Source organism: Anabrus simplex, chromosome 2 (assembly GCF_040414725.1).
Source record: "Anabrus simplex isolate iqAnaSimp1 chromosome 2, ASM4041472v1, whole genome shotgun sequence".
Lineage (NCBI taxonomy): Eukaryota > Metazoa > Arthropoda > Insecta > Orthoptera > Tettigoniidae > Anabrus > Anabrus simplex.
In genome coordinates, this window is record NC_090266.1 from 1,118,821,042 (window position 1) to 1,118,835,028 (window position 13,987).

The following is a 13,987-nucleotide window of genomic DNA, read 5'->3' on the forward strand; positions in this document are numbered from 1 at the left end:
TTATTATTATATAAGTAAAGTAAGGGAGGTCCACCTATTCAATATCATTTGATTACATACCAAATATATTTATTAGATAAAAGGAACTAGTTTCGACCCTATAAACTGGGTCATCTTCAGCCTTTATTATCAGTTAGAAAAAAAACATAAAATCTTATAAAACACAATCACCAATATTCTACTGAAATAGATACGGAACTTATTGACAAATAGTGTTCATTAGCACTACTGCGTCATGGTTAAAATATAGTTATTTATACTTATGTCCTTGGTTATATGAGTAACTTGTCTTCTTTGGAAACGTATGTTGTAGCTGAACATCGTAATTAAATTGATAGTGTTATACCTGCCAACTTAACATAATTATATACACATATCCACCAAAACTCCAAGCTGTAGAAATTAAGTTCATACACACCACAATGCAGAAGACCAGGAAGGACAATTTCAGGAATGAAAACGTCCGAGAGGAGGTGGGAATAGGAGACTCCAGACTACAGAGTATTCAGAAAGCGAGACTGAAGTGGTTTGGCCATATAAGAAGGATTGAGAGCAAGCAGGACTGCAAGAAGAGAATATGAAATAAGTAAAAGGAAAAAGATCAGTGGGCAGACCCAGAGGAAAATAAACAGATCTGGTGAAGAAAGATGTCAAGGAGATAGGACAAGATTGGGAGATGATGAGAAAACAGTGGTTCATGGAGAGACAGAGATGGAGGGGGCTCATACACCACACCTGGGCAACTGGAGATGGTTAACAATGATTATGATGATCCACCACTGAAGGGGGTATACATCAACACCAAGATGAAAAAATTACCATATCAACAGATGTTGCTATTCATTACAGGAAGAAGATTTTAATGTGTTACGTTAACTTATTTATCTCTTTAATTTTGAATGTGTATTCATATAGCTTTACCTAAGATTACATTTACAAAGAACAGAAAATACTCATACAACCAAGGAGAAGTATAAATAACTACATTTAACCATGAAACAAGTGCTAATGAACACTATTTGTCAATATGCTTCATATATTATATTTCAGAAGAATATCGGCCATTGTGTTGTATACGATTTTATGTTTTTCTAACTGGTAATTAAGGCTGAAGATGATACAGTTTACAGGGTCGAAACTAGTCCCTTATTACTAATAAAGATGTTTGGTATTGGACAGGTCGACATCTGTTTACCACTGTTCACTGTCAATACGGAACAAAATGTATATTACATACCACATCCCAAGGTCATGTCGACGAGAGACCATCGGGAATAGGAAAAAACAAGAGTTGACCAAGGGAGGTAAGCCAGGAAGATGAAGGAGAGGAGCTGGCATAAGTAAGTAGAAGTAATGCCAGACTCGGCTGGGGCGCCGTGATCGCCACACACGCCTCACAAGCCATGAGCCCCTGAGGGAGAATTTTCCCCAAAAGGGTCCAATTTCAGTTATATATTATGAGGAATTTGTATGCAATGATCACACACGATCCTAGTATCAAATATATGATCAGGTTTGTCCACAATACAATGGAAACTAGAAAGACCTTGGAAATACATGTTAAAAAATTAATTATTTGCAAGAGGCTAAAGGAAAACAACAAACTGGCAAATAAATCAATTTGGTTTCATAACATCTTCACCCAAACAAAAACATTATTTTATATATACTTAGTGTTTTGCTGTCACCATAAATGGAGGGGGAAAAAAAAAAAAGTAATCCTAAAAATTGGTGGAGGACAGGTAGAACCTCCCAAGACAATCCGGTTGATCCATCCACTCCTGTTGTAGTCTGCTGGATTTTGATAACTGAAGTAATTCTATATTAAATAAATTAATCGAGAACTATTCAACAGAATTCCTCATATTAAAAATCTATCATAATGGAACTAATTTAAGTGGTGAATTACTGGTTACTTTGGTAAATCTACGACCAAGAGGAGAGACCTATGTCCTGCCTCCTGCACTATACATTCAGTGGCTAACTGCTCTAAGAATTTCAGTGGCCAACTTGTAGTAATGGTGACATAGAACGGAGAACGTGAAAAATTCAAATCATGCAACTAAAGAAAAAAGGAAAAGAAAATATATCAAGAAATTAGACTTAACCAAGGATGCCCGCTCATTCTTCAAACTGTGAACCATAGCAAGTCGTCGAATGGACGGATCACACTTCCGTTTGGAAGTTAAGCTGTATTATGCCTGAAAATAAAGATGAGGAAAAATTCAAGAACAGGAACAGAATTATTCATTAATACACATAATTCAAACAACTAGTTTATTATAGACAAAATTCAAACCATATGATACATTATTCAATATTTTGCCCGCATGGGAGGCTGCCTGGATACACGTTCCTACTAAAGGGTCATGTGGTTAGTTTTTGGTACAAAAGCAACCATGCCCTTACAGTGCCTGGTGTGAAAAGGGACGATTTAGTTTGAACCCACCATCTCCAGAATGCAAGTTCCCTGCCACGCAACACTACCTACTTACCCCGCTCAGTCCATTAGGTGGTTATTAAGAAGCCACAAAAACCATGGTGATCCTATAAAGAGCTGTACAACGCATGACAAGTGAGGGAGATTACCGCTGCTTTCCGCACAACTGACCCTACAAATAATACCTTTCATAACACTCGGAAACACAAGTTGTGCTCTGACAACTTTCACAGCAGAGACAGACACTTTGGTGGAAGCTACATTTATTCTGGCCTGTGCCAAGAGGCAGACACAAAAATAATAGTACCCAATGGGCAGGATATTAATATTACACTATGTGGAATTTACATGTACATCATCAGTGTTCGGTGTGCACGCTTCACACATTGGTCTTCTTCAGTTCCACGTCTAGTGCCTTGGTCTCCCTCTGCTTCTCTCACCTCACACCAACACCCACTTTTCTCTTAAGTAATCCATCCTATTTAAAGTTAACAAGCAACTTGACTGCAAAGTATGGACTGTGTAGCTGTAATCTTGCATTTGAGAGATACTGAATTCCAGTCCTACCACTAGCATCCCTAAAGATGCTTTACCATTTTTTCTTTTTACCCATTTCTTCACTAGGAAAATACTCAGTCCTCAGTTAACACCACTGCCACTTCTTTCCCAGTCCTTTCCTATCAATTAACAACCCAAAAAAATAGTGATGTGAGTGAATGACGCCTGGAATCGTGAGAATCGGTTCCTACAACTCCGAGATCGCAGTCAATGTCACATGCGAGGAATTGGTTCCCGATTACGTCACCAGAGTGTGCTGGGCGTACTTGCTATAGTGAATGTTCCGTATATAAGTAGGACAAATTCAAACGTGAAATGTCTTATTGGTTGTCATGAATGCATTATGCCATATAATAATGAAATAATTTATCCTGGTTGTCTGGAATTCACATTACACATTTCAACACTGGGTGTACCAATCAACATTGTCATTTATGTTTATACTGTATTTTTCTAATGTGGTTTTCAAATATCGCTAGTATAAAAGTATAAAGTCTGTGGAATTAAGTCACATTTTTAATAAGTACACAACTTTTTTTGTAGCATACCTGTCTTCCGTTACATTTAATTTGCAATGGACATTTCGTGCTACAGTCAGACTTATTGGCTGAATGGTCAGCGTTGAGGCCTTTGACTCAAGAGGGAGTCGGGTTCAATTCCCAGGCGGGTGGGGTATTTTAATCACCTCTGATTAGTTCTTTTGGCCTGGGGACTGGGTGTTTGTGTTTGTCCCAACATTTTCTTCATATTCAGACAATACAACCAACCACTACAGGAACACGCAATAGTGATTACATCCCTCCACATAGAGTTGGAGTCAGGAAGGACATCTGGTTATAAAAGAGGGCCGAATCAACATGTGCGACACAGTTCGCACCCGTGACCACACAGGTGTGGGAAAAGTGGTAGAAAAAGAAGAAGATTTCATACTACTGCTATGTATTATTATGAAAAACTGTCAGAATTACTATATTTGTTTTCATCACTCCTTAACATTAATTTACTATTTCAACAAAATACAATTGTACTAGTGTTATATTATGTCAATCTCCATCCAGTTTTGATTTGTTTACAATCCATACATTTTGATAAGTTTCAAACAGAGAATGATATTTTCTGATCAAATTACAGTCGCATTAGAGTATATAACTCCAGGACATTACAATGAGAGCAGGCACGGCTCATGGCTTGCAAAGTGACCTGGTTTTAAATGAACACAAACTCACATTACAGAACACATTTGTACCGCACGTGTTTACGTATCTACATCATAGATGGTGCTACTAGTTCCTTGAAATCGATTCCCCAGGCATATGGAATCAACTCTTCGCGATTCCAGTGGCAACCCATCACTACAAGAAAAAAAAACTTTCCAAGATAGTGTGATGTGGAGCTACTAGCAAACAAATTACATAAAAGTAAAAATGTCTTACTTAGTGTCCGATAACCGGGCCTGAAAAATTGCCGTACATTTCATCCATGCCTGTACACCATTTGCCATGCCTACTGGCCTTGCACGCTCCTTTCTTGAATTCTGTCAAAATTTAAATGTGTGCTTACCATCCACCAGTATTTCGTAGAGGACTGTTCACAGTCAAAGATAAGGGTAAAAAAAGGGGACTGTTCATCATGTGTGAAAGTAAAGAGCTCCTACTAAGGCTGATTTTACAGGAAACTAAAAGCACTCCACGATGGCAAGCCAACTTTAGTAGTTAAAAACTGCCGATAGCAATAATACATCAAGTGTAACGCCCAATTCATTTAATTATTTTAATACACCATGCAAAAGAATTAGCAGAACATGTTTTCGATACATGTTAAGTTACAGTACTTTTGACACAGCTGATATTAGTGGCCTTATAATACAGAGGGAGGCCTTGTGCGTTCAAAGCAAGGAACATTCGAGTCATACTGTTGCTAGTCTTAGTCCTGCAGTGCATGACGACCAAAAACTGGTCATTTCTGCATTGTGTCTTACAGTCATTGTGAGAGAACAGCAATGAGACATCTCGAGGGCACCAGGAGTCACAGTAGCCGATCAGACTCTAAGGAACGGTTTACACCAAAAGAGCTTACAACCCAGGCGGCCTGTTTCCAGTGCTTCGCATAATGTGGCAACTTCAAGCAGTACACCTTCTCTTTGCCCACAACCATATCAATTGGAAACTTTGCCACTGGAGAGCTGTGTTGTCCACATACAAGTCACAATTTCCCGTGATTCAAAGTGATGGCCATGTACATGTACCGATGGGCATTGGTGAGCGTTTCATACCAAATACTGTACAGGAAATAGATTCAGGCAAGGTCGTACAATGGTATGGGGTGGCATTAGTGTCGTCCATGGCCACCTTACCGTGATGCTCCGTACAGTGTTGGCCCCAAGTTCCTTCCCATGCACGGCAATGCCAAGGTGCATGTAGCAGGTGACACTGGGGACAACTTGGGAAGGCTTCACATTCCAAGTAAACCCAATCATTGCTTCCATTTGAATTATCATCACCTTGGACCGCCTCTTCCATGCTAAAGGTGTTTTAGTCACCCCTAAATGACGTTGACTTCACTGCCATCAAGAGCATTCGAGATCCCAGCCTTTTTGAAACGTTTAAAAATAGTTTGGTTCCCGACCATAGAATCCAAACAGTGATAATTTATTAGCGAATGGTTTCTGTCTCCAATTTCCCAGTTGGTGTGTCCATAACAGAAGTCACCCATTCCGAATAATGCCATGCTGTAGAATGCGTGCCAACCCAATAGCTGATTTCTATAGAGCACCCAAGGTTAAGAAAACAAAACATCCTAGGGCTTTTACTTCTATTGGTGCTTCCCACTAAATGTATATAAGAATTATAATGAAATCCTATCAAAAGGAATTATTTTTCCTATGAAACAAGCATCGGTTCTGCCATACGATTCTGAAGAAGACAAATCATTTTGATATCTTTGAGTTTATCATTTTAAATATTACATGTGCAGCTCACTACACAGAACAGCCGGCCATGTTCGTCATATCACACCACAGTTCAGCGTGTTGTGTGGAGGTGTGTTCAATAGTCAACACACGATAACTCAACATAACTATTGCGAATTATAATTGGCGATGTCAGCGCGGCATGTGTCACACTCATTACGCCGATTGCTTAAGTAAGACAGATATTCGGCAGATTGAAGCAACCGTCTTTCTGGAGTGCAAAGGATTTCGTTGTGATTCACTGTTCGTGCACTACATTGCTTTTCATTTTGAGAATTGTTTTTGTCTATTTAGTATATTCCTGTATATTACTATTCAGCAAGTAATATTTTTAAGTTATGGCTGAGCATGTGAAAAGGAGAAATGGTGAAGTACTCAGGAAATACATTTTAATATTTGAAAACGAACCACCCAGGACAAACCATCTTGTGTAGTAGACAAAGCTGCAATGGCTTTAGGAATTTCATGGTAATCCATCCTCAAAATAAGGGAGAGAGCCAGTGAGGGGGCCACTCCAAAGTCCCAGCAATAAGTGGGAAAGGAAAAAGTTAATTCGCAGTAATTCCAGACTCACAAATACAATTATTTTGTCAGAACTGGAATAAGACACAATGGTCATAAATTTTATTGTAGTAATGAACCGCCAACTCTCAACACAGTCCCGACGTCTAAACAGTAGCCCCGAACTACCCAATTTTAAGAAATCTAAGTTGCATGTTACTCTCACGGAAATTAACTTTGCATACGAGAGAAGGGTAAATAGAGTAATGTTAACAGAAAGGGAAGAGATTTTGTCTTGAGGTCATAGGTACCTCTGAAAAAATTAAAAAGTGCAGAGAGAGAAGGCCAAAACATTGTTTATAAAATCAAAAGTTTGGCTAACACTGCAATAACCATTGCTAAAGAGTAGAAAGATAAAACAATCAGCTTTTCTTGCAGGGCTTTCAATCAGGTTCAAAAAACGGGCCACGATTTTCTATCCTACACGCAGGTAACGAAAACGGGTTTGTGTCCAACACAGAATGTCTTTTTGTGTAAGAAAAATACTGCTGATGCACATGATGAGATGGACAGGGCGAGTTACAAAACATACCTTTTAGAAAAGTTCTTGCAAAACTTACCTCCAAATTCTGTTATCATTACTGACAATGCCTATCAGCAGCAAGGAGGAGCCTATACCGACAAGAAGCTGGAAGAAATATGCTATGCAAATATGGATGAGGGAACAACATATCCAATAGGAAAATGAATTGTTGAAAAAAGACCTAATGAATATTTTTGCTTTGGAAAAGGGAAAATACAGCAAGTAAAGGAGGAAGACACAGAGTACTTGGACTGCCCCAAAACTACTGAAATTAAATACCATTGAACTTGTATGGGCTCAGGCGAAACATTATGTGAGCTTACATAATACAGATTTGTAAGTGAAAGAAATACAAAGGTTAATTGAGGAAAGCTTAGTGTGCATCAAACCTGATAAGTGGAGGAACTATGTGAATCACGTGAAGAAACTTGAAGTCGATACTTTGAAGGCTGGTGAAATTCAGGACAACATCGAACCCATCATCGTCCACCTTGGTGACTCTTTCAGAAAGATTCCTCAAGCAGTGTGTAAATGGAAGAGATGAACATTCCACCTCTGTCTTGAAATCTCTACATTGCTGATAATGCAAGTACAGTAGACGGATTTATTTAAAAATTATATTTAAATCTTACTGAATGTCTATCTGTGCTTGTGAGTTTTCACATTCTCATACAAATAATTATTTCAGCATTCTGTATTGCATGTTGCAGAAGAATTTTTCAGTTATAATTTGTGATGAACATCAAGCCCTTGCATCTGTTGTCAGTTACGAATAAATTTATCCGAAATGAGCTGTAAGGTACATCACCGAGATAGAGAAGTCTCGCTGTCATCTGTACTTAACAGGGCTTCCTATGTTGTAATCACACAGTATTTGCCTTAATAGTGAAATATTTCGGGATGCTAATGAACTGTGCACTCTGCTCCATAAAAGCAATAAAGTTAATGAAATTTTCTCAGATGTAAGAAACAAGTCTTTCAAGTGTTGTTTTCTGACACAGACACACTCATTTTAAAAATTCACCCCCCTTGGCAATGGAATATCCAAAAATCCTCACTTAGTGAGCACCTGCACTGTAATATAAATTATTTGAATTCTCTGTATGTAGATACTTATACATCAAAAACTAAAGATGTTACAAACGTGAAAATTGTAAAATGGAATCTCCTTTCAGAATATTGTCACACCGATTTTTGCGGTAAAAATAAATTTGTGGGGGGATTAAAATGGAGTTTAATTTTTTTCATGAGTATACATATACAGTAGAGTCTCGATTATCCGACCTAAACAGGACCTGGAGAACGTCGGATCATCGAAAATGTTGAATACAAGAATAACTTTGAAATTGAACTAAAACAAACGGGAAGGCTATACTCTATTACTATATTTTACGGTATTCCATTTATTGACTTATCAATTCAATTGTACAGTAGATGTAGTATTGAACGAAAACATTCCAAATATCTTACAACAACAAGGTCTGCTTGCCTACTGATTCACGTTTTCTTGGTGCAAGATCCAGCGAAGGTCGGCTGGGCGAGACTCTGCTGTATTTCAAAAAGTGAAGATGTTACAGTCGTGATACTTGGTATTTGGAAGCTCATTTATAAAGACAGAGGTATTTTTTGTTCTCGGAAAATTCACTTAAGGGGGAGTGTGAAAGGAAGTGAATTCTTTTTATGGAGAAACTTGTATCTCAAAAACTGAAAGTTACAGACGTGAAAATTGCATACCTGCCAACTTTACAAAAATAAAAATTAGGAGATTTTGATATGTAAATCAGGAAAAATCAGGAGATACAACTGTCAAAACTGCTTATTCTACATGTCTTGCGCAATACAGTACTATGATATATTTATAACACTGGTGGTTTACACCAAAAGAGCTTACAACCCAAGCGGCCTGTTTCCAGTGCTTCGCATAATGTGGCGACTTCAAGCAGTACACCTTCTCTTTGCCCACAACCATATCAGCAGTAGAAAAGGTATTCATCAAGCCTCCAGACGCTACAGTTTTGTCGGATGAAGACAGCGGGGATGAAGATGGAGGTGACTTCGCCAACGATTTACCTGGTATCCAGATTCGAGCGAACGCAGAAAAAAAAGTGGTAGTGGGCAATAGTGGACGTAGAAATGCATAATGCATGGCAGCTGAAACACGTCTCGAGAAGGCATTTCTCATCTGGATTTTCGACGAGCAATTGTCCAGACTTATCTCACACGCTACAAAGCTGTTCCCTGGTTCAGCAGATCTCACTGTTTTGGACATAATGCAGTGCAGGAACTTCGGTACGATGGAATGCATACTGACTTTCTACAAGTCCAGGAGCGAAGAGAAAATTACCTTGCTAGGCCTAGAACCCAGTGTACCAAGTGCAATGTAGGTTTATGTGTAGACAGTTTTACTGTTATCATACGCACAAAGGTAATAAGTAGTGTGTACTTGCCTTTCAGAACATCACCGTTAGTGCAGTCCTCACATGAAGAGGCGACTTATCTCTGTATATACCGATGCTATAATTCCTCGTACAGACTGTCTTATTGCCTCAAGATGCAATAAGTGATGTGGGTACCTTGTGAGTTTTTAGCGTCACTATTTGAAATATAAATTAATTTCCTCATACAATTATAAACTCAGATCACTTACAGCCCCTATAAAATCATCTCTAGCACCAAAAATCAAACATCTAGGTACTTTTAATAGTTCTGTAACAACATTATTTTTGTAATATATGCAAATATTGAAGAAAAACGTGTATACCGATGATTTACAAAAGAAAGTATTGGATAAAAGCTTATCACTAAGCCGAATGCGGAATAACATCCGAATTCCCATATGTGAAACAGAAGACAGCACTACCGCCCAGCATGCCATATGGCACGGGCCTTTTCTTGGAAGTTACATGTCGAATAAATAAAATTAAAGCTTTTCCGGGATCTTCATATGCACATTATCGAACGCTAAAAGTTACAAGTTGACTCTCAAAAAATAAAATCTTGGACGGATCCAGGTTAACCCCTCAGCGTCGCAGCCCGTTTAAAGAGCTTCCTAGCCCGCGGCCGGATGAGATTTCAACTACGCGCGACTGAAAAACATTGATTCACTGAAAGCGTTACTACTAGTATAAGAGTAGCCCGATATCCACAAAATTTGGAATTCCTTATGGTAGAACTATGTACATGAAGATAATTACATAATTGTTTCACATTTCCTTAGTAATTCAGTTCCGTGTGATAGAGTTCGAAGCACTCTTCGAGACAGAGACCCAAGGCACACTCCTGGCAGCAGTACACCGATGTCTTCTTTTCACCGTGTTTTGAACACGCGATACAACGTCTCTGAGGTTTGGATTTCTCACTCTTGGGTGCTAATTTCCTGATAAAACGTATTTCCTGCAACCTTGGAACTGTATTATCTGATGTGCGCTGGCCTTGAATATTTCGTTTTCTGCCCGAGAAACGTATTTTGTATTACGTAAACAAACCTTTCATCAGCTGAAACTGATAAGATAACTGCTCAATGTTTGTCCCTGTGACTTGTCTAAATATTATTGGAGAATCTAGGAATCATAATTCACTGTTGAAAACTTCCCTTTGACCTGCATGCGTATCTATAGTCTCTTACACGAAATTTGCAAGTACTGGTTCCTCCTCATCGTCACTCTCATCATTTACCACTGCATCGGCCACAGCCACATCATCTATTTCATTATCACTACTGCTAATACTGCCACTACCACTTCCGACTAAACTTTCATTTGAATTATACAATATTTCAAGCACGTTACTCTCAGCAGGAGCTAGCCATTGAGCGCGGTGAGTCACACAAGCTGATGAAGCTGCAGCGGGACCGAAAGCGGCAGGACCAAACTGAATGAGGGGAATAACATTTATGACGAATCAAACCAACACAATACATATTTCAGATTAAAAGGTCGATACATTGTCTTTCAAACGAGATATATACCATGCACAAGTGCTTCCCGTGTCGTATGACAGAAAGCAGCACTAACTGATGCCTACACAGAGCACTCATGGAGAGTTACGAAAAGACTACAAGCTGAGAAATAAAGACAAATATAATAAATAAACTGCACTCTTAATACAAAATTAGAGCAAAGAACATCACACGAAAAGACAAACTTCTCAGATCATCATATCTTTATTTTATTCTGTGGGAAAGAATGAAGCAAACGGACTATTAAAAAAGGGATTGGTGCTCAGACATAATTGACAAATACTTATCCTTGCAAAAGCAACTACACTTTAACGATTTTCAATTCTTATTTAGAACACTGATAAACCCGAAAATGTCTTCTTGGAAACAAAACAATTTGCATATCCATAACACCAAAACTCTTCGCGCTATAGCCGTAAATGCGAAACCATGTATGGGTCTATACCACGTATAGAGGTCAGCGGCTACGGAAGAAAAGGGGGTCTATACCACGTATAGAGGTCGGCGCTGAGGGGTTAATGGTTAAAAGTGGTACATGTTTTGTATATTATCAACATCTTCAGCCACATAACACTGTTTAAAGGAAAAATACATAAATTGACAAAATAATGCTTTGGAGGAAGTGTCCTTAGAATTAACATAAGATTGACAACATTAAAACAAAAAACTCAAGATTAAATATATAAATTATTTCTACAATTGAAAGCAGTCGCCAAGGAAACACTTGTACAATATTCCATAGAGAATATGTGCTAATGAATATTCTTTTCTTAATAATTCATGAAGAAAGGTCAATTTATAAATAAAAAATTATACAATTTATAAGTAATTGTCGAAATGAAGAAATCCAGGGAGCACATTAGTCAGAATTGTCTCCAAATGGCTCGTAAAATCTCTAGAAAGAAAAGTCATTAGTCGTTATCATTGAAATTTTGTCACTAAATTACTAAGAAAGACTCAATATCTAGCGACTAGTCTCTAGAATCGACCAAAGAGAATGGAATCGCTTACACTGATGTGAACGAACAGGAACATAGCACGCAAGAACAAGAGTTTAACAATCGATATACGCGTCGCGATATACGGGTTTTGGTATTCGGAATCTCCTTTAAAGATAAAGAAACACGCACTTACAGGGAAGGGAATCAACTTAAGAGGAGGGACGGGAAGGTGAAAAAAGGATTTGAATTCTTTTTATGAGGATACTTATCTCAAAATCTGAAGATGTTACAGACGTGAAGATTGGTATTTGGAATCGCCTTCAAAAATAATGAAACATGTATTCTTTTATTTTCGGAAAATCCATTTAAGGGGCTGAAAAGAAATTGAAAGGAGGGAGAATTTTTAAAATGAGTACTGGTATATCCACAGTATATGTCAAAAACTTGACATGTTACTGACAAGAAACTTAGTATTTGGAAAGTCCTTTAAAAATACAGGAACATGTACCTTTTTGTTTTCGGAGAAGGCACTTAACAGGGGGTGAAAAGGAGTGCAAAATAGTTGAGTTATTTATATGGGGATACTTATATCTCAAAAAAACTGAAGATGTTACAGATGTGGAAAGGTGAAAATAAAGAAACATGTATTTATTTATTTTCGACTTGAGAAAGACTTTCTCACATGTACAGTTCTATTTTGCATGGTCATCTTAGCCCCAAATGGTAATACCGCAAACATGGTTTACAAAGAGTTTCAGGGGTAAATTACATTTTTGGGCGAGCTTTTATACTCTAGGGATTTTCAGATGATGTCTTAGTACAATGCCGAAGAATGATTACTTTTATCAAATTACGAAATCCATACTATCACGGTCCGATAATTTAGATCAGTTATTGTTGACCTAACTTATAAATTTACTGTAATACTCAGCGGTTGCAAAAATAGTCTGTACTCCTGAGGGCAGCCTAAATTTACACCTGGCAGTAAGTATAAAATGCCTCTGGGCGCAGAGATCTCACTGTAATAATAGCATATATGAGGAGTGGGAATGCTAAAGGATCTAAGTGCCATTTTTTAACTTTCGGATTTCTTCACTGCTAACCAATCGGTGTCTTCTCACCAGTGCTGTGCTAAGGGATTTATGTGCCTCAGTTGTCCCTTGGAGTTGCTACAATCCCTAACAGAATGTGCTAGTCCTATGATCGGACAGGCCTGCTGTGCTAGTGGATCTAAGTGCCACAGCCGTCTGCTGCTAGCCGAGCAATAGTCAGTAATCAACGTTATGCCATAACCTTCATCTCATGCTATTGTTTTGCTTACTGAAGCGTTTGCTTGTCATTGAAAATGATGGACGAGAATGATGATAATAATAGTATGAACACCAGTGCTTTTAGTAGTGATGGAAGTGTTGAGAAATTTACGTTCAGAACAAAACAGCAAAAAGCAAGATTAAGTGGGAAGTCCATAGAGTTAGTAAAGAATACACTAGAGGTAGCAGCGGCGCCACAGTCTATGAGAGAACCACTGCAGCAAGCAGAGCACGCTGAAATCTCAGCTATTTCGCAAAAAGCTCGCCCCACTGTACTCGTCAATGTCAATAGGGGAAAGCATTATGTTTTTAACAATAAATCCCCCTTAAGAAATTCAATTGATTTTTGCGAAATATTGAAGAATTTTGAGCTGCAACCCAACCATATTTTATGTTCTTACAATGTCACAAACATGTTTCCAAGCATTCCTACTAAAGAAACCATGAAAATTATCCATGACAACATCAATAAACACAGCGGACTTAGTAAAATCGAAATTGAAGAATTCATGAAGATATTAAATTTCATTCTAAACAATAATTACTTCTCCTTTAATGGAAAATATTATCAGCAGAAAGATTCATCCTTGCATCCTAAGACCCAAAAACTAGCTGCCTATCATAGTCTAATATATACGGCAGTAAAAATTCCTCTTTCGCCTAAACGTTTGGAAATAGAGCTGAATTACATAAGGTAAGTTAGCTCAATTCAATGGATTTAAAATAAA

The 13,987-nt window shown here is 38.0% G+C and overlaps 1 protein-coding gene across 1 annotated transcript in view; it reads right to left on the reverse strand.

Moving 5' to 3' along the window:
* Window positions 1–1,710: 1,710 nt before the first annotated feature.
* The window catches only part of LOC136863329 (uncharacterized), a 78,418-nt gene continuing 66,141 nt past the window's right edge, over window positions 1,711–13,987 (reverse strand). The window contains exon 6 of the mRNA XM_067139715.2: window positions 1,711–2,201. Within this exon, the coding sequence (XP_066995816.1) occupies window positions 2,186–2,201 (16 nt within the window). The 3' untranslated portion in view covers window positions 1,711–2,185. The remainder of the gene's footprint in view (window positions 2,202–13,987) is intronic.